The sequence below is a fragment of the Mytilus trossulus genome, chromosome 14 (assembly GCF_036588685.1).
Source record: "Mytilus trossulus isolate FHL-02 chromosome 14, PNRI_Mtr1.1.1.hap1, whole genome shotgun sequence".
Classification (NCBI taxonomy): domain Eukaryota; kingdom Metazoa; phylum Mollusca; class Bivalvia; order Mytilida; family Mytilidae; genus Mytilus; species Mytilus trossulus.
In genome coordinates this window covers 51,095,992-51,123,076 of record NC_086386.1, presented here as the reverse complement: position 1 = coordinate 51,123,076, position 27,085 = coordinate 51,095,992, and the positions used below count along the sequence as shown (strand labels likewise).

General features: G+C 32.4%; 1 protein-coding gene across 1 annotated transcript in view; it reads left to right on the top strand.

Annotated features, from left to right (window-relative positions):
- Positions 1 to 22,765, top strand: part of LOC134697845 (uncharacterized) — a 38,593-nt gene extending 15,828 nt beyond the window's left edge. The window contains exons 8-19 of the mRNA XM_063560132.1: positions 1,837 to 1,922; positions 6,969 to 7,044; positions 8,602 to 8,799; positions 11,901 to 12,100; positions 13,669 to 13,981; positions 15,201 to 15,356; positions 17,281 to 17,476; positions 18,406 to 18,596; positions 19,187 to 19,447; positions 19,884 to 19,908; positions 21,134 to 21,248; positions 22,517 to 22,765. Of these exons, the coding sequence (XP_063416202.1) occupies positions 1,837 to 1,922; positions 6,969 to 7,044; positions 8,602 to 8,799; positions 11,901 to 12,100; positions 13,669 to 13,981; positions 15,201 to 15,356; positions 17,281 to 17,476; positions 18,406 to 18,596; positions 19,187 to 19,447; positions 19,884 to 19,908; positions 21,134 to 21,248; positions 22,517 to 22,634 (1,935 nt within the window). The 3' untranslated portion in view covers positions 22,635 to 22,765. The remainder of the gene's footprint in view (positions 1 to 1,836; positions 1,923 to 6,968; positions 7,045 to 8,601; positions 8,800 to 11,900; positions 12,101 to 13,668; positions 13,982 to 15,200; positions 15,357 to 17,280; positions 17,477 to 18,405; positions 18,597 to 19,186; positions 19,448 to 19,883; positions 19,909 to 21,133; positions 21,249 to 22,516) is intronic.
- Positions 22,766 to 27,085: the final 4,320 nt, after the last annotated feature.

The window sequence follows — 27,085 nt, the reverse complement described above, 5'->3', positions numbered from 1 at the left end:
TGCTTTTGTCCAAACAATGAAACTATAACTTTGCATTTTTTGATTTGGCAAAAACGATTGGATTAGTTGCGATTAAAATCCTTCTCCCATAGCGTAATTTTATTGGTCAATAACTGTTTATTTTTTTCACCATCAAGCGCATACATAAAATATCGCACGTCCATTCCTCTGTCTGTCCTTCCGGTCCTTCTCGTTAATTAAATTTTTCAAGTGTGCAATTCTTGATAACTTTCTATAAAACTGAATTCACATGGACACGCTCGAAAATCAGTGCATATCAACTAAACTTTAAAAGAGTTATGCCATTTAGAAACATTGATTATATTGGAAATTGCATTGTATTTGCTGTCATTCCATCATTTCGGTAATATATTTATAAAACATACATGTATAAAGAACAAAATAAACAGCTGCACTACGAGCGCATGATACGCCAGTCGTCTTATGATAAAAAATTATACATGTTTTTAAAATAACATGGGGGTTTTACAGGAAGTAATGCTAAGTATGTCTTAACTCATTCATTATTCTTGCTCAATAAGAAGTTTGTTATGATCCTCAAACTGAAGCTCAATAAAAATTCAAGAACTTAAAAATGAATAAAAGAATCATCTCGCAAAGGTATCCATACCGTAAGAGTAATTTAACTAAAAAGCACGTGAAGTTTTATGCAATTATTGAAATAGGTTCTGAGATACGGCTCGACATGTGAAAACCCCATTTATGTCATAAACTCAATAACTATCAAATCACAATTTTGAATCATCCTCAAACGTTTATACAGATCTTCAGATTAAATAACTAAGAAGTGTGTAAATTTTTAAGCAATAGTCATAAACCGCGAACCGTGAAGAAAACCTGTTTAAGTTACAAGGTCCTGTAACTCAAAATGTTCACCAAAAATTAAACAGATCGTATGACCATCATGACTGAAAAAAGAACAATGTTCAGCTTAATGAGATTTGGGTAATATGATGTACAATGTTTACGACGGACAAACGGACGCGGGTATTTGTATACCATAATACGTCCCGTAAAAATTTTTACGGGTGTATAAACATATTGTTGTCGTTTGTTAGATAAAATGCGTTCAACGTGGAAGAAATAAGAACATTAGCGGCGTGTACCTAAATTTTCGGTAAACATTTTAAAATATCATTGGTTTTCTGTGCTGTAATAAAATGTCATGGATGATGAATGATAATAAAAATGATAATTGACATGCACCAAAAGGGTCAGTCGTCTTGAGATTGCTCACTACGATATTTTGTTGAAGATCTCAAAGAAACATATACAGTTATTTATTTTATTTCTGATAATGGTATTATACTGTTATCCTGTTAGAATCAAATGCACTAATTTTAATGGCGTAGAAGTAAGAAAGCGGGAGAAACAGAAATTGGAGCATCGACATTCCACATCACGTTTCTTATTACGGAACATTACACGCATTACGTTCAGCAAAAAGTGATGTTTTGCGGGAATTCAAACGCTTAACGTCGCGTCAAGAGTTAACTCCCTTGAAACTGTATGGGATGCCCTTAATGATATCTCAACCTGCAGAGCTCAACACATGCATGAATATTTCATTTTAGACTTATAAGATTGAAAATTTGTAGCAGGAATATCCAAAGGAAATAATTTCGTTTCGAACGTGACTCTTTTATTGTATCGTACACTAAACTTTGCCTCTTATATAAAGGAAGAATGTATTTAAAGAAACCGTATAGAGTAGATAATGAATGATGAGGATAACCATAGAATTGTCTCTAACAGGGAAAAAGTCAACAATTAAAAATTGTATACCTACTTTTGTACAACTAATGTGCATTTCAGATCTATGTAATAGACAAAGACGTTAGCACATTAGGCCAAAGTTGTTTTTCAAACAATGATCCGCACATGAGGACATTTGATCAACAGTAAGTATCAAATACCAGGTTTAATACACCATTTTCATTTAAAAATGCCTGTACCAAGCTAGGAATATAATAGTTCATGTTCATTCGTTTTTCATTTGTTTTGTCATTTGATTTTGTCATGTGATTAGGGACTTTCCGATTTGATTTTCCTTTGAGTTCATTTATTTTGTGATTTTACTTTTTACACAATAATTTATACATTACATTAAACAAATCATATCATCGATCTGTTGTCAACCACGGCTGTTTAAATTAAACTCGTGTATGTGCCTCTACTGCAGTTTTTGCTATTTTTTAATTAATGGAAATATTAAACCTGTATCCAGTTTATTGTAGCCTATCCAAGTTAAACCAGATGTCCTTATTGTAAACAAAATTTAATTTTATATTATAGTGGTATTTGGTTTATTGTTCCTAAAACTCAGTTTTGAATATGTAGAAGATAAATTGTTCATTTCTGTGCTTAACAAAAGAAAAATCACAAAAATAATGAAATCCGAAAAATTCTAAACGAAAGTCCCTTTTCAAATGACAAAACCAAAAGATCAAACACATCATACGAAAGGAGAACAACTGTCATATTCCTGACTCGGTACATGCATATTGCTTAGTAGAAAATGGTGGCTTAAACCTAGTTATAAACCTAACTAAACCTCTCATTATACATGTTATAATAGCACCGAATTCCACAACAATCAAGACAATGGGATCAAAATATTAATGGCAAAAACTGCATGAAATACCAAGAGATAGGGCAAAAAGAAGACAGAAGATACTAGGGGACATTAATTATTTTTAAAGCTTTAAATTTTTAGGAATTCAGAATAATGCTTTAAAATACATTATCTTTGCTACAATATTATCAACTGATAATGTATAAATACACAAATATTTCAGCAGCCAAATTATATTTTTTTTAATTTTCAAGTGACAAAACTACATCGGCACTAGAATAAAGAAAAGTATATGCCTACTAGTTGATACGATTTTTCAGAGTTTCTATAATGATATGATTGGAAGGGGATTGCTGCTTACAAGGATATATTTGGTCGAAAAGTTTATAGTGGTAAACATTAGGGACTGTTTGATAGACACCGTCACGAGTTGGTTGATCGTTATATATATCTGAATCACAAACATGTGACTACATATATGGTTGATGCTCGGTCCGTTTCTGTGTGTGTTACATTTAAGTGCTGTGTCGTTGTTCTCCTCTTATATTAAATGCATTTCCCTCGGTTTTAGTTTGTTACCCCGATTTAGTTTTTTGTCCATAGATTTATGAGTTTTTAACAGCGGTATACTACTGTTGCCTTTATTCAAAAGTAGTAACTGCAATTATGTCCTCTTTTTTCTTTACTGTGACAGTATCGAATGAGAAAAAAAATAACTGCTTCCTCTTCAAAAGTAGGTTTTTATCATCTAAATTTTGTGGCGTTCGTTTTACTTAGTTATAAGGTAAGTAAGTAAGTAAGTAAGTAATTAGTTTATTACAGTGTCACAATCTAACATTATACATAATATATTATACATCAGATAAAAACAGCATAAAAATACATTAGATTCCTGCCTTAAAAGACATATGAGACACTTTTACCTCATGCACATTAAATGCATACACAATTTAATACATTTTTCAAAAGTAAAATTTAAAAATACAAAACAATTACTTCGTAAATTAACAATTTTTAACTAAAAAGTACGAAAAGGGTAGAATTGATTTAAAAATCTTTAATAATATGCAAATAAATAATAATTAAAAAATTTAAGTTCTTTAACAGTTATAAATTTATCTTTCTCCTCTTAAACATCAAATGCAATGTTTTAGCTAACAAAAATTGAATTTCATCACAGCTCATAATATAATTAAATTTCTCTTCTACACTCAAGATTATAAAAACATAGTTTGATAAAAAGGGTGAATTTAAAAGTTCCTCTCTCAAGTCCGAATAAAAATTACAGTTCATTAAAAAATGTTGTTCAGTTTCAATCGTATTTCCATCACAAAACTGACAAATTCTTTCAGTTAAAGGTGTAACTGGCTTGGTGTAACGTCCTGTTTCAATGGCGAGTGGTAATGAACCACAACGAAAGTTTGATAAAGTTCTACGATAGTCTCTAAACTTGACGGATTTCACAAAACTGCTTGGCTGAAGATTACTTTTATACTGTCTGAACGTCCTAAGTTTATTTCCATTTTCACAGTTTCGATCGTTATGCACATCGCGTAGCCAATTTTCAGCATCCATAGTGTTTAACTTGTCCTTTACAATATTAACTTTTTGTCGGATTGTCATATTTTGAGCGTTTATCAAAGAACTTAAGTCACTTTTTTCAATAAATTTCAATACACGGGAATTCCACGAGCGCTGTTTTGATTTACTTGATTCATGTATCTTTTTAACTAGCCTATTTCCATCTAAATTTGTAACTTTAAAATACAGTCTCAAAACTTCGATATTTTGTTTAGTTTTTACCGTAGTCCATCCCATGTCTCCACGTATAGCTAGGTTTGAAGAGTTCTTAAAAGCACCTAGGTAGTATCGGCATGCTTTGTTTTGGACAGTTTCTAATTGTTTGTGTTCTGATATGCCCCAAATACTCGCTCCATATAATAAAACAGGCTGTACAAGGCTTTCATATAGTTTTGTAAATATGTCATAGTCCATTCCGCCACATGAAATGAACTTTGTATAAAGTGCGGAGAGAGCTCTACTGGCCGACTTTCTTATTTCCCTCACTGTAAATTTCCAATTTAGATGTTCATCAAGCCACAATCCTAAATATCGATATTTACTGCAATAATCAATAGTTGTGTCTCCAAAAAGAAAGTTAAAGTTCGATCGAGGGGATGCGGGACAACGAAAATGTATTATTTTTGTCTTTTCAAAATTTAAACTTAATCTCCATTTTGAACACCAGTTGCTGACTACATTTAACATCATTTGAAGGGATTCTTCATCTGGTGCTAGTAAAACAATGTCGTCAGCGTATAACAGGATAGACAAAATGCACGACTCATTGATCGGGATACCAAGATTCAGATTGTTTATTTCATCGACTAGATCGTTTACATACACAGAGAATAATGATGGTGATATTTTGCAGCCTTGTTTTACGCCCATATTAACGCCAAACATATCGGTCATATGGCCGTTTACTTTAACAGCATAGCGAACATCTACATATAGCGACTGTAGTCCTTTTAGAAACTTTCCATTTATGCCTATTGACATCAGTTTAAACCACATCATCTCTCTATTTACAGAATCAAAGGCTTTTTTGGCATCGATGAAACAAGCAAACGTTGATAGTCTTTCGATTTTTCTATTAGTTATAATACTTGTTAGAGAGTATAAATGTTCAATGCAACCACGATCTTTTCTAAAGCCGTTTTGTTCATCGGCTAAGATGTTATTTTCTTCTAACCAGGATGATAAACGTGTGTTAAGAATATCTGCATATATCTTACAGGGAATTGACATCAGAGCTATCCCTCGATAACCTAAAGGATCACGATAATCTTTGTCTGGTTTTAATATTGGATTAATGAGTATGTTGTTCCATGTCGCAGGCACAACTCCATTGTCAAATGCAAACTTTATGATCTTGAATAGAATATTCACACACGAGTTGTTACGAAGAAATTCGGCACATATTTGGTCGAGCCCGCCGGCTTTATTAAGTTTTGCTCGATAAACAGCCTTCTCAACGTCATCATAAGAAATATCATTATTTAAGATTTCTGAATCCTTTCCTGAAAGATTTATTATTTCATTTTCTAGTTGATGTTGGACAGTACATAGAAAGTCTTCGTCGTACTTACTATCAGTTACATTGAATAGATGTTCATACTTGCATTTCCATGTGTCATATACTGTTTTAATATCTTTACACACATTACCTTCTGATGTTAATATTTCCATTGGTATTGAAGAACGCCTGTCATTCGCTATTCCTAATTTACCAATTTTCTTCCAAAAGTCTCTTGTGTTGTTCTCTGTCGAAAGATTCAGTAACTCTTGTTGTTGTCGCAATTGATAACTTCGTTTTTCTTTCCTCAAAAGTTTATCGAACGCATTTCTCGATGTAAGAAATTGTTCTCGCACACGTTTCTTTTTGGTACCACATCCTTTCCATTTCAGCCATACTTTTTCGTGTTCGCAGGTTTTATCCCACAGCAATTTGAGATTATCGTTCCAATATGGTGTATGTGTCGTGTTATGCAGATTTTTTTGAAAAATAGTCTGCTGCTTTCAGATAGTTTCATAGCTCACATTGCTGCAAAAATGATTTATTTACGTGAACTAATTATTATGTGCGGGAATAAAATTTTGATTGATTTTGTATTTATTTTAGTTAACCGTGACTTTGGCAAATCCAAGATAAAATATGCACGAAAATTGAAGTTATTTTCTATCAATATTTTTTTTAACCCTCAACTTCTAACAGATTTACCACTTTTGCCTACAAAAATCATAGATTATTAAAACTGGCATCTTTATTAAATTTCTTTAAGTTGTCAATAGGTATGTCTTTTACTACACATTTTTACAGACAGATAAATTATTATTAACATTTTATCTTATTTTAATTACCATAATCTACAAAAGAAAATATCTGTACCAAGTCAGGCATATGACAGTTGTTTTTCCATTCGTTTAATGTGTTTGAACATTTCATTTTGATTATGAACTTTCCCTTTTGAATTTTACTAGGAGTTTGGTATTTTTTGTTTTTTACTTTTGTCATGCTTGTAGCAGCATTAAATCGGGATAATTAAACTCCTGACTGCACCAAACACGATGAGTAGACATAATCTTCATGTATGAACTAAAACAAAATTCCGGACGAGAATAGACACACTTCCTTTTAAAGTGTCCTGTGTCCTGTGTCTTGTGTACTGTCTTTACATGCTTGACGTATGATCGCACAACATGGAATTAGCACGACTATTGAAAGCTCACATAAAAAACAACGAAGAGAAAGAGAAAGATTATCTATTTCATTACTAGGTGTATTTATTTTATTCATAAAACATTTTAGAACATACGAGCTACAACTTGACGAAATGTTAGCAGGTGAATACATAATGTACAAACATTTGCGACTTCCGCTTCAGGTATAGTATATACTTAAATTACATCTTATCTAAGAATGCTGCATTTATTGGTTGAGGACCAGTGTATTTTTTGCATATTCTAACATTTTTTCGTCATTTCAAAAGAATTTGCCCCTTTTCCACCACAACCGGTGAATTTGCCTCAAATACCGTATTTGCAATTTTGGATATTCCTTTTTTACCCTCGGGAGCCTGTCCAGGCAAAAAAATATTCGAAACCCTTCTCTGTTATCCCGATTGTTAAGACAAAATGGTTAAACACTGTTGATTGAGTTAAACCGAAAACTGTTAGAGATATATTCATATAAAAAGGGAGAAAACGTCTTTACAAATGATCGATTTTCTGATTGAATACCAATGACGTTTACACATATAGGTACAATGACGTTTCAAAAAACAGCTATAAGGTACATGTATAATTCCCGCGGTATTACGATTACCATACATATGTACGCACAGTGTCAATCATAATTTATTTGGTGTAATTAAACAGATATATCATGCTATGGAGGGTTTTTTTGCGAAAAATACCAGTCGTGGATCCAAATTTTTTATCCGTAGCGGCTCGGGAAATTTTATAGTCCTTTGAACGGTGTTTTTCGCAAATACCCCTCCGTAACATGATAGATCTGTTCAATTTATTTTCTATGTTGATATCAGTTACTGTGGACAGTTATGTACATTTTGACCCAAGTGTATTATCAGTCAGTGCTACATTATTTGTACCATAATTTTGTAATCAAATTATGTGTCATTAAATTAAGTCATTACAATCTTATTACCTACCCCTGATGAAGCGTATGCGGTTTGAACATGTTTTTGAAAATCCAAATGTTATAATTCCTATATGAGCTACTATCAAATCCATAGCGTTGCTGCTGGAATGTTATTCTTAATAATAACATCCGCTAAAAAGTTGAAGCTATCCAGAGCAGTGTTTCACAAAGAATTAGTTAATAACGCGCCATTAATTGGTCTTATATTCACGAAATGTTTCGCTCCTATCAAATTATAATACGTGTATTTTTGTTTGTATCCATTTCATTTTGCTACCAAGCTGCATGAGTCCTAACAATATTGACATATATCTTCATTATCTTCTTTTTCAATTCTATGATTATAAAAATATCACTTATCATTTATTTTATATGTTGAATACTAACCTGACATGTATGCGTATATTTCAAAATTTCAACGAAAATCTCTTTATTAAAAAACGTTCGTTTGTTTAGAAGTGCTATTGGCATTCGTAATGGAAAATGCAAAATTAAGCAAGTGAACTTTATTTTTGAATTAAAATTACATTATTATGTGATATTAGCTTGAATAAATGTGCATGAAATTAAGAAAATTCAGATGAAGACACCGATTTCGATTTAATTTTCTAGATATATCATCCTTATTGTATGATAGAGACACCGTGTTTACTTCAAATACATCTTATCATTGCTTATGTAGGATGAATATTGCAGAAAGTGTTCCTTTAAAACACAGTTTACATCACTATTTAAAATTTGTAACACTAGCGTAATTTATTTAAGTGTTCAATTTTTGTAGGTCAGTGCGTACTTTCAGTCATGTTATACTAATGTTCTCTGTAATTGTGGAGTAGCTGTGCGCAGCGGAGACAGCTTATTTGTTGCAAACTACTGTGAGACAAAGTACAACGGAATAAATAAAGTTAACCGGTATATGAAACAAAGACTATGTGACGACCAAAGCTTGATAGTTACAAAAACAAGCTCATCATATACGGTAAGATCTTCGAAATAAAATCAATACGAATATCACTCAAGGGTGTACATTGTACTTAGGTGATCTTAGGTGAAATTGAATATATGTAGAAATTGAATTTGATACTCATATCTGAAAGAGAATAAGTGAAAGATCAAAATAAGCTTAAAATAGGGAAAGGTCATGGAATGTTTTTTTAGATGTTTCATTTATGAAATATGGCGGGAAAATGCTGACTCGGACATTTCCCTTATATTTGCATATGCATTGGATTGGTTTCATATCAAATGAAAGAACATATAGAATCATTAAAGTACAAGGTACGATAAGGCTCGTTTTTGGCACCCATATTTTCTCATTTTTCAAATTTTGATTTGGAAAGGTGCTTATCACTTTAAAATATTCCCATAGGTTTGAATTTAAATTTGGTCATTGTTTCTTAAAATTCAATAGCGAACGCCTACGTGACCAAGAATAAAATATGGCGATTTAGACAGCTAAAAAAAGTTCTCGTGTCATTGGAATAAAAATATTTTTTGATCCCGTTGGCGCAGGCACTAAAAAACTAAAAATTCGTTGTCAAAACAACTGCAAAGTGAATGATAATTTCTAATATTTGAGAAATAACTGAAAGTTTACCATTCTTACCTCACCCACTTGCTAAAATTATTGGTTTTGAAGTTCATTCAAACAAACTTCAAATCTAAGGTAATATTTCAACATAATAGGTAGCAGAATTTGAAAAATGAGAAAATAGGAGGCCAAAAACAGGCCTATAACGGTTGACTTTTATAAATTGTTATTTGAATGGAGAGTTGTCTCATTGGCACTCACACCACATCTTCCTATATCTACATATCGTACCTTGACGTCCTTTTGTCAAATGACCTTTTGTGAGCTATTAGGTCTTATATGAAAAGACTGTTGGTGTTTTAGCCCAAAATATTTTACAATGTAATGTATGGAAAACACAAAGGAGTCCGAATAACTGACACGAATTCCAAACCTCACTTTAAAAGTACATCCTTAACATTTATTTCTAATAGATATATTTGAAGAGGATTATTTTATGTTTTTTGCTAAAGGTTGTATTTTAAATTAAAACTTACAAAATGAACCATACAAAAATAACTTAAACCTATACATTTGTACATATACTTACTTAAATGATTTTATTTTTAAGATTTTCTTATGGTTTAAGTTGAATAATGTGTTATGTTTGATTGATTGTTGTCCAACTATTGATAAATGTTTATTTCATTACCAATATTGTCATATTCAAGTATATTATTTCTATACTGTGTGTGAATATGCATTCTAATACGTCGTTTCTTTAAATTTTGTACATCCAACAGTTATGCATTCATTTTGATAATGTTCTGTTATATTTTCGGTTGTTCTCTAAATAATTTTGAAATTGCCTTTCCAAAACACAATTGTCCGGAAAATTCTTTTGACGATTGTTTTGAAAATAATTGTCTCGAGTTCGACATTTTATGTAAGTTAAGTAAGCGCATTACTCTTTTCTATACCATGTGGTGTTTGTATTATACTTCTATGTTCGTTGTCCTGCAGTTTCCATTCTATTACGACTATTCTATAATTTGTTTGTGCTTTTCTATGATAAATGTTCACAAGTATGTGTTTGTGTGTGCTGTATATCTGTCACGTAGTGTTATATCCCTTCAGCCACATTTTATGCCCAACCTACGAAATTAGAGGGGCATTATGTTTTCTGGTCTGTTCGTCCGTTCGTCACTCTTCAGGTTAAAGTTTTTGGGCAAGGTAGTTTTTGGTGAAGTTGAAATCCAATCAACTTTAAACTTTGAACACATGTTCCTTATAATATGGCCCCATCTACGATAGTAGAGGGACACTATGTTACCTGCATTGTGTGTCCGTTCGTCCCTCATCAGGTTAAAGTTGTTTGTTAATGTTTTTTGTCAAAGAAGTTTTTGATGAGGTTGAAGTCCAATTAACTTGAAACTTAGTACACATGTTCCTTATGGTATGGCCACACCTACGAAGGTAAAGGAGCATTATGGTTTCTGGTCTGTGTGTCCGTTCGTTCGTTCGTTCGATTGTCTGTTCGTCCGTTTTTCCCTATTCATGTTACCCCAATTTTACGGTCCACTGCACATAAAAAATGATTGTGCAAGTTGGGCATCCGTGTACATTCTTGTTTTAACATTGTGATACAGTTTGCGGTTTGACTAGCAATTAAACAAGGTTCAATCCACCATGTTGTCCTAAAGTATCCTGTACCAAGTCAGGAAACTGACAATGTTTATCAAATAGTTCGTTTGTATCTATGTTTGCATATTTGTTCTAGCTCACTGCATTGTTGATTTTGTTATTTTCCTCTTATAGTTGATGTTTACCTCAGTTTTAGTTTGTAACCCAGTTTTTTTTTCTTTCAATTGATTCATGATCGTTGCACACCGGTATGCCACTGTTGGTTTAATGTACAGACTATGGTTTACTTCAAACGAATGCTTATGTTGTCGATGTTATTATCCGTTCTTTTAAAGTGATTAAACTTTTCATTTCCAATTTGATAACTGACCGTCCTTTTTTTATTTTTCTATGAGAGAACTTTTTCTGTTATTTAACTTTTTAGATGTATGTTTTTTTGCTGTTGTATCAAATTTACCAGCTCGTGAGATATACATGCATACGTGCCTTGCCCATGACCTTTTATTAACTTAGAATTCCTACTTATCTTTTTCCCTTTCATGTATGTTGTGCTGATGTTTTCTCGATAGTTAGTTTGGGTTCTAAATGGCCATAATTCAAATAGTCAAACAATTGTATCGCCATCATGTAAACACTGATGTTCGGATTCCGCTCATTAAAGGTGCGCTCGATTCCAATCTTAATTGACTAAAACTGCCAGTATCCTACCGAAGGTCAAAGATTCTTTCCGTTCACTCGAGATTCATCCATCAGTAAAAACTGATCGACAAAATAGTGTTGAAGGTTGCTTTAAACACCAATTTTAAAATCAGTTTATCAATAAAATATCATATATTTTTTCTATCAATATATGAAACATGTCACCATGTTGATATCCATATAAAATGTTGGCATGTTTTCATTCTCTTTTATCTTTCTTTTAATAGATCACTCTTCCAACTGGAACAAAGCTTACTTTTAATTATGGCTCTACCTATATAGATGGCATTAACATAACACCATCTGTAATAGATACCAATATGACAAAAGGGCTGTGTGGTATCTACAATGGTAATACGGAAGACGATTATACGCCCAGAGATCAGTTAGACTCAACCGACCTCAAGACTTTTGTTTTATCGTGGCAGTATGTATTTACATTTTTCATGTATCGATTGCGTAGCATGATTTTGATACAAAAAATAATATTTCATTTAACCATAAAGTTTAACATATCAGCAAGTTCTAGGTTGTTGACGCTATTCGATACAACACTGTGGTCAATTAATTCATTTCTACCTATTAACCTGAGATATGATAAAAAGACACAAAATAAAAGAGGAACGAAAGCTACCAGAGTTACTGACGTCACACTTATAAAACGAAAATAAACTGACAACGCCATGGCTTAAAATGAAAAAGACAAAAAAACAAACACAGGCCACATCATAAAAATATAAAAAAAATAAGCAACAAGGACCCCAACAAAACCTGTGATGATATCAGGTGCTCCGGAAGGGTAAACAGAACCTGCTCCATATGTAGTACCCGTCGTGTTGCATATGTAATAAATGTTGTCACTGTAACTGTAGAAGAATACGCTAAAGTTATTGTGTATTCTTGTTCTTTGATAAACAAAATGGTTTGCTGGAAATCAACCTTAATGGGATCGAGAATGGCAAAGGGGAATGTATCACAGAGAAAACAACTGGACCAAAGAGCAGAAAAAATCGATGCAGCCAAAAACATCCTGCACCCGCAAGCGTGCTTCAGCTGGCCCATAAATCAAAATATGTACTAGTTAATTGATAATGGACCTCATACTCAACTCAGAAATATATAAAGGAAACTAAAATACAAATCAAACAAGACTATCAAATGCCATATGCTTCTGACTTGGAACAGGCACAACAATGTGAAAGGAATTTAAACATTTTTATTGAGATCTGAACCCTCCCTCCCCCATTATACTTTGAGTCAATGTAGACAAAACAAACGCACAGAAATACGCAAAGTTTCGTGAAAGTCAGGGTCCGATGTCAGAATATGTTACTAAAGAAAAAAATGACAATCGTACATTAATTAATAAAGAACTACTAGCAGTTACTAACATGCCAGCTCAATACCTCAATTAAACTAATTGAAAGATTGTGTTTGCATCATATAAATATAAAGCACAATCTCTCATACAAGGGGTTTAGTATCATACCATCATAAACCATATAAGGAGAACATAACACGTATAAAAAAGCCTGCTATTTTTATGTTCATCAGTGAAAGTCATAAGTTAAATCACAAAAATACCGAATGAGGAAAATTCAAATTGGAAACTCCCTTATCAAATTGAACAATCAAAAGCTCAAACACATCAAACGAATAGATAACAATTTTCTTATTCCTGATTATGACTTGGTACAGGCATTTTCTTATGTAGAAAATGATGGATTATATGTGAACATAACAAACCGACATAATAGGTAAAAATATTAGAAATTGGCGTTCAACAGTCAACATTGTGTTATGGAGAATAGAGATAATAGGGTGATAATATATTAGTATAGATATTATAGTAAAAAAAAATAAAGAACAGAAAAAAGATCACTACAAATGTGATTGAAATATAGAAGGCCCCTTCATCCAAATTTGCTTACATTTACGTAATATATATGCGATTACCATTTGTTAACTATGGTAAGAGTATCGTTAATATTGTAGTGTCAATAGTACATATCCAGACGAAACTTTATTTCATCCTAACGGGACATTAAAGGAAACAGAATATTACGGTCAGCAATATTGTACCTGTGTGACACCTAATAACACTTATCCCCATGGTGACCCAGATTTCGACTGTGAATTAACATCTGCGATGAGACCATGCAGGAACACAAAAACTACACTAGGAGTTTATACTGCCGATTGTGCTACAGTTGCAAATCGAAAAAAAAGAGATGTATCAGGTTATGAACATGATGACTTAGAACCACCATCTTATCCAATGGAATCTGACGAGTCTCCGTTAATGAACGTAAGACAAGCTAATATGTATTATTTCATTATTTGCTCCCAGATCTCTTTAAAGTCATAATGATAGTTCATTATTATTATGTCATTTGTTTATTGCCTTCTATGATAATATTCATATTCAATGGGTGTTAACTTTGATTCTTAAAAACACAATTGCAATGTGATTTGTGTTGTTCATAGTACGAATGATTATATCTTTTTCACACTAGTGTATGTTGCAATAAACATGATTAATTTGTTAAAAGGTTTTTGGGGTTGTTTTTGTGATTCGTATTCGCTTCATGTGAGTGGTTCACATTATTGACAACAACAGGGAGATTGTTTAGTATCTATTTATATACTTAGTAATTGAAGTGCGAAACGTGATCGCTACCTAATTTTGTTATATTTCAAAGAAAAAATATATGTTATGCATACTTCAACCCTATCTTAAACAGGATATCATTTTTTCGCGAAAATATATAAATAAATTTAAAAATGTATGTTTCAAACTCAAGAAAGAGTTTATGTAATTTAAAATGAATTATCTCCCTAAAATTATCCCGTACATGTCTACCCTTAGCCATATACGCCCTCTCAAATTCAAATTATGTTTATTCTAATTCTGTGATGTTGGTTGGTTTTTGTTTTAATTTATGCTGTTTTGATTAGTTAAAGGGTCGTTTCGCGTATCAGTTTAAAGGCCCGCCTTAATGATTTTGAGATCGTTCAAGCAAAAATTTTATAATTTTGAAACTTTTTTTAATTGTGCGATATATTTGATATAAAAAAAAAATTGATTTAATACAGTTTTTTAGAATCACAAACTTCACCAATCGGAATTGTCCTTCAAGATTATTTGTATATCTTACTGAATATGTTGATAAAAATTATGAATGTCCGTTTATTTAGCTTGTTTTGAACAATAACGAATCCCTTTTGTAATGCACTTGAGTTTTGATATTCGCGCTCCAGTTTCCCTTTTAGAATAGAGAAAGGAAATGGGGACTGTAGCAATGAAACAACAACCCGAACATAGAGCAGAAGCATCCGAAGGCGACCAATGTGTCTTAAATGCAGCGAGAAAGTCCTGCACCCGGAGGAGTCCTTCACCATGGCCCTTAACAAATATAAACAATAGTTCAGTGATAATGGACGTCACACTAAATATCGAATTATACGCAAGAAACTTAAAATAAAAATCATACAAGACTAACAATTAAGCTTTTTGTTTTTTGAAGATTACAAAAGTATGGCACAATGGCTGGACAGAGGATTCTGCACGACAACATTGTACATACCATTTTCAAAATGCAGCAGCTTACAATGCATGCTCTGTATATGTTCCTTATGTGGAATCAGATCCATTCATCTCTGGATGTGTTTTGGACATTAAGGTAGTGCTTTCATTTATACAAACTAGATAAACAAAAATGTAAGACAAATGAGATAGCTATATAATGTTACTTAATGATAATATATGTACTCTACAAAGAAAGAGCATTATATGATACCAACGGAGAAAGTAAAAAAGAGCATAGGTCAAAGAAAAACTGAAAATGACAACTTAATAATAAAATACACCCTGCAAATCAGTGCATAGAAAAAAACACTGAATAACACTGACGTGCACTCACGCACACGTGTACTGGGCCCTCAAATCTTACTGAAAAATTGATACCTGCATCATGAGTTTAGATCAAAATGTGATAGTATATATTAAGGGAAAATAGTTATTAAAGGTACCAGGATTATAATTTAGTACGCCAGACGCGCGTTTCGTCTCCATAAAACTCATCAGTGACGCTCTTATCAAAATATTTATAAAGCCAAACAAGTTCAAAGTTGAGGATTCAAAATTCCCAAAAGTTGTGCCAAATACGGCGAAGGTAATTTACTAGTAAATTGATCGATAATAGGTACATATTTGAAAAATCCTAAGGATTACGAATCAGAGACATATCACATAATTTAAAAAGTCCCAATGGTTGTAAAAAAGCATCAAGAACGTACAAATGTATTTAATGGTTTGTTCAAAACTTTAAGTAGTAAAGTTTTGAAGTGTTAATGGGAATGTTATTAACAAAAGTTATTCATCGACATTTTAAATTTATTCCATATTGATAAAATATAAGTAGGTTTTTCTATATGAATGGGATTTTGAATAAATAAGCATATTCACCTGCGGAAAAAGGATATTCACCGCGCCAAACGTCGCGTGCTTTTACGTGTATAATTTTGGTTAAAAACGTTTGATGTACAATTGGTTTTGGTAAATATTTTCCATTACATTAATTTCTCTCGGAATGTGGAATAAAACATTTACTGTCTTTTGTTTCGGTAAATATGTGGTTTTATTGACTTTTGAAAAACTGATATTCACTTCGGCCGTTGGCCTCAGTGAATATCAGTTTTTCAAAAGTCAATAAAACCACACATTTACCTCACCGAAAGACAGTAATTGTATAATATCGTTTTTATCATAAAAAAAGTGGCGAGTGATACAAGAAGGACATTCAAACTTATAGATCGGAAACAAACTGATCACGCGATGTCTAAAAAAGAAAAAAAAGAAAAACTGACTCATAATAGTTAACACTACACAACATAAAAAACTAAAGACTTAAAAACACAAACCCCACCAATGGATGTTGTCCGGAATGGTAAGCAGATCATGTGCAAGATATGGCAATCGTCGTGTTTTCGTGTTATTTCAAAATTGGTAAATAGCTATATTTGTTGTTACAAAATATTAGAAATTCTAATATATTAAGGAATGTATCTCCCTCATGCAAAGCTCTGATTCCTTTCACGGATTTGGCTATACTTTTTTGACCTTTTGGATTATAGCTCTTCATCCTTTATATAAGCTTTGGATTTCAAATATTTTGGCCACGAGCATCACTGAAGAGACATGTTTTGTCGAAATTGTCTGGTGCAAGAAAACTGGTACCGTTAATTTTATTTTTCACTAGGTCACATTCGTGAAAAGGGATCGGGATTTTATATGTAGTTACGACATAACGAACATACCCTTTTTTTTTTTAATTACTTAGTAAAAGAACGTCAACTATATAGTGGAAGCTAAAGGTAAAGGATATTGCTAACCTATTTTTGTCTTGTCCTAAGAAATTCCTGCATGAGGTTTGCCTCATCAGAATAAGGGACAGGTCGGCAAGAAGATGGCACATTGGGAATGACAATCTTCCAAACGTAACTAATGTGTTGTCATGTGATCTAATTTCTATACAAGCATCATTAGGTTAACTTCCAGATTAAGTGAAAGTGTTGATATATCTTAGTTTTTGAATTGTGTTTCAGTCCACAGGAGGAGATAGCTGGTTGAAGGTTGCAATCAAAAATTTTGCAAGTGCATGCCGTCAGGAATCAAAACGTCTTGAAATTCTGACGGTTAACAATAGCACTAATTCAACAGGTGTCGATAAACCAATATCAGCTATCATTGAGGAGTCGACGTGTCCAGACAACTGCTCGAACCACGGACTTTGTGTTAATGGTATGATTACAATTCGACAACTTTTTTTTACTCATCAAAAAAGGGGGGGACTCAAAGTTAACAAAAAAAGGAAAGTTTATCTACGATGAATTCCTGCTATGGGCTGAAACATCATGTAGCTCTTACTTTGATTTCGTTGCATTCAAAGATAAAATACACGTTTGTCCTTATATTTGACATTTTAATTCTATTTGATATTTATCGATTCGCTTCTGCTATAACAATACTTTTATGAAAATTGGAAACTTTCGTCAATGCAAGACTGACTTTTAAATCGAATACAATGTGTTTATTCTAGTTCAAATCATTATGATCGAGCTATCAACGATACAGGATTATAAGTCATGTAGCCGTTATAGCCGGTTTTTACTAATAAACATTAATTGACATACATGTACATTGATAAATGAAATGAAACTATTTTAAAAACTTTTTCACTTCAAACCGAACACACAGAAAAATGTTGCCATCAAAGATCATGTCCGTCCATAACGCACATCACAAAATGAAACTATAATAATGAGTTGAATTAATAAAACAAAAATACAGAAATGAAAGAACCTAAATCCAGACCTTCCTGGATCTGTTACAATATCGAGCATCCAACTTTTACATGCAATTTTGAGATGACTGAAAGTACAAGCTTATTTTATTGCCTGGTACCGTACTGCAGAACACATTTTTTTTTTTAAATTTCTATGTCATTTTCGTCTCTCGTGGATAGTTGTCTCATTGGTAATCATACTACATCTACTTTTTATCTATGTTTTATTCTAACTTACATCTGTTTTTATAAATGTCCACTCAGGTAAAATAGTACCAAAACTTCTCACTATTCTTTTCAAAATAATTAAGTTGATTCAAAGCAAATACATAACATATCAATAGTTGTTCTGTTTTAATGGTGTTTTGTGTTGTACAACTTTCAGAAGAATGTCAATGCATTGACGGTTATTATGGGGAATTGTGTTCCTTCACGGCGTTCCAAGCACCGACAGTTATCTTTGATGCATTTGAAGGTTTATGTGACTCGTCAAAAAAGCCATGCCGTACATTTATCATTCCTGGATATGATTTTATCAACGGATCAAGTCTGACGTGCAAATATACTGCCATAATTGTATGTTGAATATTGAACATTGTTTAAGAATTATAAAACTACAATTAATCAATAGAAATGAATTGACACGTAGACTAAATGTTTTCAAACTGTTTCATCTTAAAAATTCGTAAAAAAGTACCATGTAGTTAATAATGATTCCCTGATGATTTGGTATAATTAAAATAACTTACTTTTACCGGTTATCTTTGATTTAAACATATAACATCTTAAAAGTATAATTGTCCAAATTAAAAAAAAAATCACATTATAAAGAAATAACAGGTTTTAATGATTTGGATGCAAGCAATTATAGGCAATCGTCCGGTCTTCAACAGTGCGGTCTCCAGTTGGAATCAAGTAAAACATAACATACAATTGTTTACTTTTTAAATTGTTATTTGAATGGAGAGTTGTCTCATTGGCACTCACACCACATCTTCCTATATCTAATTATCAAATTTACGATATACAAATATGCTTATCATTATAAAAAAAACCATTGGTGTATCTGTAAAAACTGAGGGTTAATCACTAATTTTATGTATTTGACACCCACAATAAAACAACTTCACCCGGGTTATATCAATGTAGTTTAATGTATATTGTAGCTTAAAAAGAACGATACGAGTACATTACTAGAGGAGGAAAATACATTTACCCATTCAGGAGTATATGGTAGCTCACAGTATATGTATTGTAAGCTACCTGGATCAAGAAAGAAACGATCGACTGGTTTTGAAACTGTCGCCACTGGATACCGTATTTCAGTTTCAAATAACGGACAAAATTATACAGATCCTGTAACAACAATAGTCTACGACTCAACGTGCTATGAATGTGATACAACATCTATGTCCTGTGATTTATTGGTATGTCGCTTACATGTTTTCATCGGCGACCTTTGTCCTTACAACCAAATATTTTGTAAATCACCACGTGAACATCCTGCATAGTGTTACATGTAATACAAAGTATGGTTCATTTTTTTACATTAATTTGAGAATATTTGTGCTAGGAGTATGGTTGAAGGATTTTCTACTTTAAATTTAACTACCTTCCTTCAATTTTTTATAATGAGAAGATGTTTCATTGTTCAATCGGAAGCAATATCATTTTTTTAAACTCCCTTTATCACATTTATTTGAGCGTACATGTTCATTACTTGGTTTTCGCTTATTTTGTTTTAAGTTATTTAATTTCAAAGTGTGCAATTAACTATTTAAGAAGAATCATAGTAACGTGTATACATACATGTATTTGATTGTTTTCATATGTTTAAATTAAATGTACTTTTATTATTTTTAGGAAACATGTCCTGTTAAATCTGAAGGTATGTAAAGCCATGGACATAAGTATTTTTTTTGTTATCAAATCGTTTTTTCAAGTTGATATATAAATTTCCTCTTTAATGAATAATTGTTTATCTCAAGAACTATATCACATGCAATGTATGTAGATGTACACGACTTAAATTTCAAATTTTATGAATCCTATATGAAGTTGTTGCAATCCCTTTCAAGGGGAACCACATTCAAATACACTATACTTATGATTTTTTTGTGCACTGTCGTCAATTAATTCAAGGTATTCAATGTTAATGATAATTTACTAATATTATTTATCTATGTATTTTTGGTTTGGCGAGCCACATTTCTTAAACTTTTCTGTACCATGTAAGGAATATGACAGTTGTAGTTTAACATACCAAACAGTTCTTGTTCGTTTATATGTATGCAATGGCATTTGCTTTTGTCGCACTTCAGGGTTTCTGTTTTTCCGTTGTTTTCGTCTGTCTTACAGCTGGGGTGTTTTCTCCGGTTTTAGATTGTAATCCGGATTTGTTTTTTTCTCAATCGATTTACGACTTTTGAACAGAGATATTCTACTGTTGCATTTATTAAACTGTTCCTTAGGTTAATCAACAAATGTGCGTAGAATCCAACCACTTTATACACTATTATTTTCGTGTTTCTAGCATCGGTTTGATTTGGCGGGGAAGTGCACACGCCTGCTATTTCTTGAGGGTATAACTAACTCATTATAAAGATCATAAGATTTTACTCATCTTAATCTACTAAAATGATACAAATATATAAAAATAAGAAAAAGTGGTATGACTGCCAATGAGACAATTATCTATAAGAGCCCAAATGACACAGGAATTGCGAAATAAAGGTCTCCGTACCGCCTTGGCATACTTTTTTTTTATACATTTCCCAATACAATTTTAAACTAGAACTAATACTAACTATGGTTCCTATTCCATTACGCATGGTATAACTGACATTGACTGATGTTAGTTTAACAAGTTAAGTATGCCCTATTGGATCATTTAACCTCTCAAAAAGTACTTAATAGCAGTAGTCACTTGTTAACCAATTGGGTTAAGCGTTTCTGGTGAAGACAAATCCAGTAAAGCGCTTCGGACCCGTCAAATGTTTTTAAATATGCAAAAATTTTACATTTATTTTAATTATTTTTCCAAAGTTCTAATATTACGTCAACTTGAACCTACACTTATTAAAATAATGACTAATTAATACAATTGTTCACAGAGCCTTCAGAAGAATCAAAGACTAAAGTTTGGTTAATAGTTCTGATAATAGCGCCTGTAATCATCATATTAATTGTTATTGCTGTAATCTTCTTCAAATGGAAAGTAAAACCCAAGTAAGTAGTGGTCTATAAATAAAAAATGTAGACAGTTTTCTATTGATTAAATAATACATTTGTAGGAAATAATTTTATAGGAACTATCAAATGTAGAGATATCTTCAATTGTTAAGTATTGCAGTGATAGGCGAATGCATACCATTTCATTGTCAAAATTGTATACATGCTAACATAAGACTAACAGGAAAGGTATATTTGAACGCACATCATCAATTTCATACATAAAAGGTCACACACAAAAATTAAAACATACAAATACAAATGTATATACATAATTTGATTTCAATATCGGTACAAAATTAAACATTCCGATTAGAGGCAAAATTTTCCAAATAACAAACTTTATATATTTCATTAAGTGCGAAAACGTTGTTGTTCTAAGAATAATATTTGCCAATGGTAACCGTAACAAAAACAGAAAAAGATTATTTCAATTATAAAGAAAGCAAGCAAAACTAAAAATGATATATAAAATGATAACATCAAACACCACACAACCATAAACAATATAAATGATATGATTTGTATGTTCAATTAACATGCCAGCAACACTTTTTCTTTTTTATATATGCGTTGAAAACTAGATTTGTTCACACAAGTAAACAGCTGCAAGGCGTCAAGATAGTCGATTGACTCATTAGTAAGCGAATGACATTTAAGTATTTCGACAATGACATGTGTGTGTGTGTTCTCCTTTAAATACAATTTACATGTATAGATAAATATGTCAAACTGATATCGATGTATATAAAAAAATTTACACGAGAGATACTAGAAAGATCTTTTATGCAACCATGTAACAACTGATTCTAATGCAACAACGTTTGTAACGTTCATTTTGATTGGATAACGTCACTTTCTTACATGGCATCAATTGACAATTGATGTTATGGGACGTACGCGCAAGCGCAGACGGCATATGACAGATTTTAAATACATGTTTTAACGTTGTTTTTTTGTCAGTTTCATTAGTAAACTTAATTTGCGACCATCAAATCCCCAATTGATGCCGTCGGAGCTTAAAATACAATACAGTTATCTCCTAAATATGGGGCTTTTATATGTAGTCGATTTTCGTTTACTTTGTTGATTGGCAAACACAATCAAGCAATCAATCAAGTGGTAGATCTTATTCATTCAGTTGGTATAAAGTATGTTTATCTTAAACATATGTTTAGCTGTTCGTTTGAATTCCAACGATGACTTCTAATTCTATATTATGATATCATTTTGAAATTATGTTTTTCATTTTATTTAAATTTCAGGCAATCTTATGTGAGAGACGCATCGTTTATAAGCATGCCAGACACATCACGACAGAGTGCGGCAAGGCGTCAATTCCTTGCAGATGAACATATACCTTTTAAATTTATAGATAATTAAGGACTTTAAGACATTGTTAATCATTTTTTTTTATACAATTGCCTACTCCGTGATGGATACAAGCTTAATGTTTATGTTCTTCGATATACTGATATTTGTATATTCTCATTCTATTAATCCGTTGTTGTGAACATCTGATCAGTAAAGCATTATGACTTTTGCATTAATATGTTTAAGTTTCAATTTTAACTTTTACAGAGAAAGGCATTGATAATAATAAAAGCCAACCATTTCATACTTGAATGAGGGGGAATTTATTGTTTCCGAATTATATGCATATTCTTTTATACAAGCAGCAGTCATTGAACAACACATACGTCTAAAGAAAATATGCCAATGCTTTTTAAAATTTATTTTGGACTCATTTAATAAAACAATATTTAAACCCATACATCAAATCACAGAGCTCCAAAAAAAGAATACTACTCCTCCCTCAAATTAATGTACTCATGTCAAATTTCGTGTATCTACATGTATGTCGCATAAATTGATAAAAGAAATATTATATTTCCTTAAAATATATGTTCAGACTAATAAAAATGCTTCCCTATTTTAAGAATATAACCAAAACATAAGTTTGGTTTTTAGCAACATTAAAGTTATGACTAATGATAACGTCACATTGTCTCTAAGTAGACAATTATGTGTGTCGTGCAAAATGGTCCCGAATTTGGTCAGCAGTCAACATCTACCGAAGAAAGTATAATATATACAGAAGGTCTTATGATAAAACCTACCAAGGCTCCCCATATAACTTTTACTAAAGCGGGTCACATTAAGGTAACACGATACCGAATGGCATATCTCCCGATTTCCAAACTTTTTGGCATACGCTTTCTTTGCACCGAGTTACATCGAAATATGTAATAAAAAATGGGGGTCACCATTTTTGTTTTCTTGGTATTTTCATTGGAAAACGTCGATTTGGGCGACAAATTTACTTAGGTATATAGGGGAAATGCCTGTTTTTCGGGTAACCTTTTTAGATTTTCCAATGAATGGCTATGTTCTTATATACGGAGAACAACAAAAAACTAACATAATATTCAGAATTACCAACTGAATTCATACATGTATAGAAAATCAAATGTCACCATCCTTGTTTTTGAGATAAATGGCTTCAAAATTGATTGATACCCTTAGAATTTGACCGAAAACGTGTAACGTTATTGAATACAGAATGTAACGTTATTCTCCTCATGCAGAGATAGGAGAAATGGAAAACACAAAATGTGTCGGGATCTGAAGGGTGTTTATTTAATTTTCGTTTCCCCTGTCAGGTTTCCTAGTGATATGAGATTCTTCTGATATAATTTATTTCGTCCTGCACATAGAAATTTCACTAACATGAATTTAACATTAATCTCGTCTAATTTTTACACTTAACTTCATATTTTTGTAAATTTCGAGTGAAAATAACATGAATATTTTTTACGTGTGATTCATTTGAATTAATAAGTTTTTAACTCCACCCTTTATGACAATGGTGGTGTCATTACTTCATCCATGCAGAAAAATAGTATTTTAAAAATTTGATTCAGTTAACAGTGATATAATTGCTCTGTTTTTGATGGTTGTTTAACGTTCAGTGGCAAATAGTTCATGCATGATAAATAAAAAACAAAACTCAAAGAAAAATTCAAAACTTATATTCTTGACTTGCTACGTACATTTGTACCATGATTAGTATAGTGTACTTTGCGTGGTGTAAATGTGCAAGTCGGACAAACATTGCAAACTGTATGCAGAATTTCACTATTAGTTCAACAGTCTGTCATTTGTGGAAAATTATTTATATAAAACAAATCTTGAGATCATCAAATTGAGAATGGAAATGGGGAATATGTCAAAGAGACAACAACCCAACAATAGAAAAAAAAACATGAGAAGGTCACCAACAGGTCTTCAATGTAGCGAGAAATTACCGCACCCGGAGGCGCCCTTCAGCTGGCCCCTAAACAAATATATACTATAATACAATGATAATGAACGCCATACTAATTTCCAAATTATACACAAGAAACTAAAATAAAATAAAATAATACAAGACTAACAAAGGCCAGAGGCTCCTGACTTGGGACAGGCGCAAAAATGCGGCGGGGTTAAAAATGTTTGTGAGATATCAACCCTCCCCCTTTACCACTAGCCAATGTAGAGATCATATATGCATTCTTTATAAGTAAAACAAACTACGAAACATAAAAGCTCAAGCTTGAAATTCCAAATGTAGGAGATGTTACCCGGAGTCTGTACTCTGCGGGCCTTTATAATTTATCAAAATGCCTAATCAAGCAACATATCATGAACAAAAAAAATTAGGAAAGTCCAGACGATATGCGCACCTTTAAAAAACAGATACACAATTTTAACCTGAAGCAAAAATACTATCAAGTGTGGGATTGACGGTCGAATTTACACGGGTGAAACAATATGATGCTGCGTGCTCTATTAGTTTCAAGTGGCGATTTTGATTTGTAGGATTGATTGCTGCATGGTAACTTTACGTCCAGTGGCAAATATTTTATGCATGTTCAAGACGCAGTTAACAATAAATAATACATCCCGCACAGCCAAATGTGTTGTCTCCGAGCTTGTACATGTACATTATTTCCACCTTAAATCACACCAAAAAAAAACCACACTACCACCAAATACCCATGCAAGCGTAATTAACACGAAAATAAAATCTAAATGATTTCAAGATCTAGCTATTTCAGTCTATCGAATAATAACTAGTCAGTCGTTTGATTGTAAATTTTGAGAGAAAAAAACGAAACCAGTCTGACTATAGCAAGTCCCGACTATCAACTTGCGTTTATAGGCGCAAGTGACAACTTGGGGATGGCTTTAATCAGACCGGCGGGGGGGGGGGGGGGGGGGGGGTAACTTTGATATTTTTTTTGTAGGGGTGTGCCATTTTTGCATAATTAAAAATGTCACATAGCCTGATGCATTGGCTTGAATGTGTGAACGTTATATTCGATAACGTCAGGAACGATAACTCGTGGCGTAACGTCATTCGGTATCGTGTTACCTTAATGCAATGCAATTCAATTTGTTTACGAAAGTGTAACGAGAACCGATGAAAATAAAAACATCGGCCGAATGTGGAAAATTTAATTTAATCAACTATTTATTAAACAAAATTTTGAACTTTTTCGCTTCTTAAATTATCTTTTTTGTTCAACATTTGTTACTCCGTATTCATTTATATTTAGTGCAATATGTGAACATAATTCATCAAAATAAATAGTTCCTACGTATTAACTTTAAATGTTACTACTGGTTCGTCCTGAACTGTTATTTCATCAATCAAGCGAAACCTTTAAGATTATAAAGTGGTGACCAGCATACATTATAATATGCCTCTCTTTCTGGATTAAAATGTCCATGTTTTTTTTATGTTAAAAATCCAGAAGTATTTCGCCATGCCACTGAAACATTATGGTTCTAGTTCTTCAATACATACTAAAGGAGATGTCACGTGGACAATTATCAACCGAATTACAAATAAGGTGGATGTTAGCAATAATGTGCAACCGTGTTGCTTACAGCAATGAGACAATAACATAATATATAGTCGGCTATATAAGGTCCCGACATTAATTCAATTCAAAAAGAAAAATATGAGCCTAATTGATAACAAAATAGTTTACGAAAAACAAAAACATAAAAAAAGGCAGACAACAGCCAAAGACAACCACTGAACCACAGACTTCTAACGTAGGACATACAAATAAATTATGTGCAGTTTCAAACATGTTAGCGGGATCCAAACCTTCTCCTAATATCAGACGGTACTGTAAAAGAGGGACAAACTCACATATCGAAAACAAACAGACAAAATCTAAAAGACAAACAGACAAATACAAGACAAAACTAAAGACTGAGCGACACGAACACCACCACTTACTGGAAGTGATATCAGGTACTCCGGATGGGTAAGCAGATCCTGCTCTACATGTGACACCCGTCGTGTTGCTTATAATATTACAAACCCGGTAAATTATCTTATTCGATAGGTCACATTAGTTGTGAAAAAGGAAGTGGATTGTAGTTACAACATAATAAATTTGAGAATGGGAATAGGGAATGTGTCAAAGAGACAACAACCCGACCAAATAAAAAACAACAGCAGAAGGTCACCAACAGGTCTCCAATGTAGCGAAAAATTCCCGCACCCGGAGGCGTCCTTCAGTTGGCCCCTAAACAAATATATACTAGTCCAGTGATAATGAACGCCATACTAATTTCCAAATTGTACACAAGAAACTAAAATTAAAATAATACAAGACTAACAAAGGTTTGAGGCTTTTGACTTGGAACAGGCGCAAAAATGCGGCGGGGTAAAACATGTTTGTGAGATCTCAACCCTCCCCCGATACCTCTAACCAATGTAGAAAAGTAAACGCATAACAATACGCACATTAAAATTATTCAGTTTAAGAGAA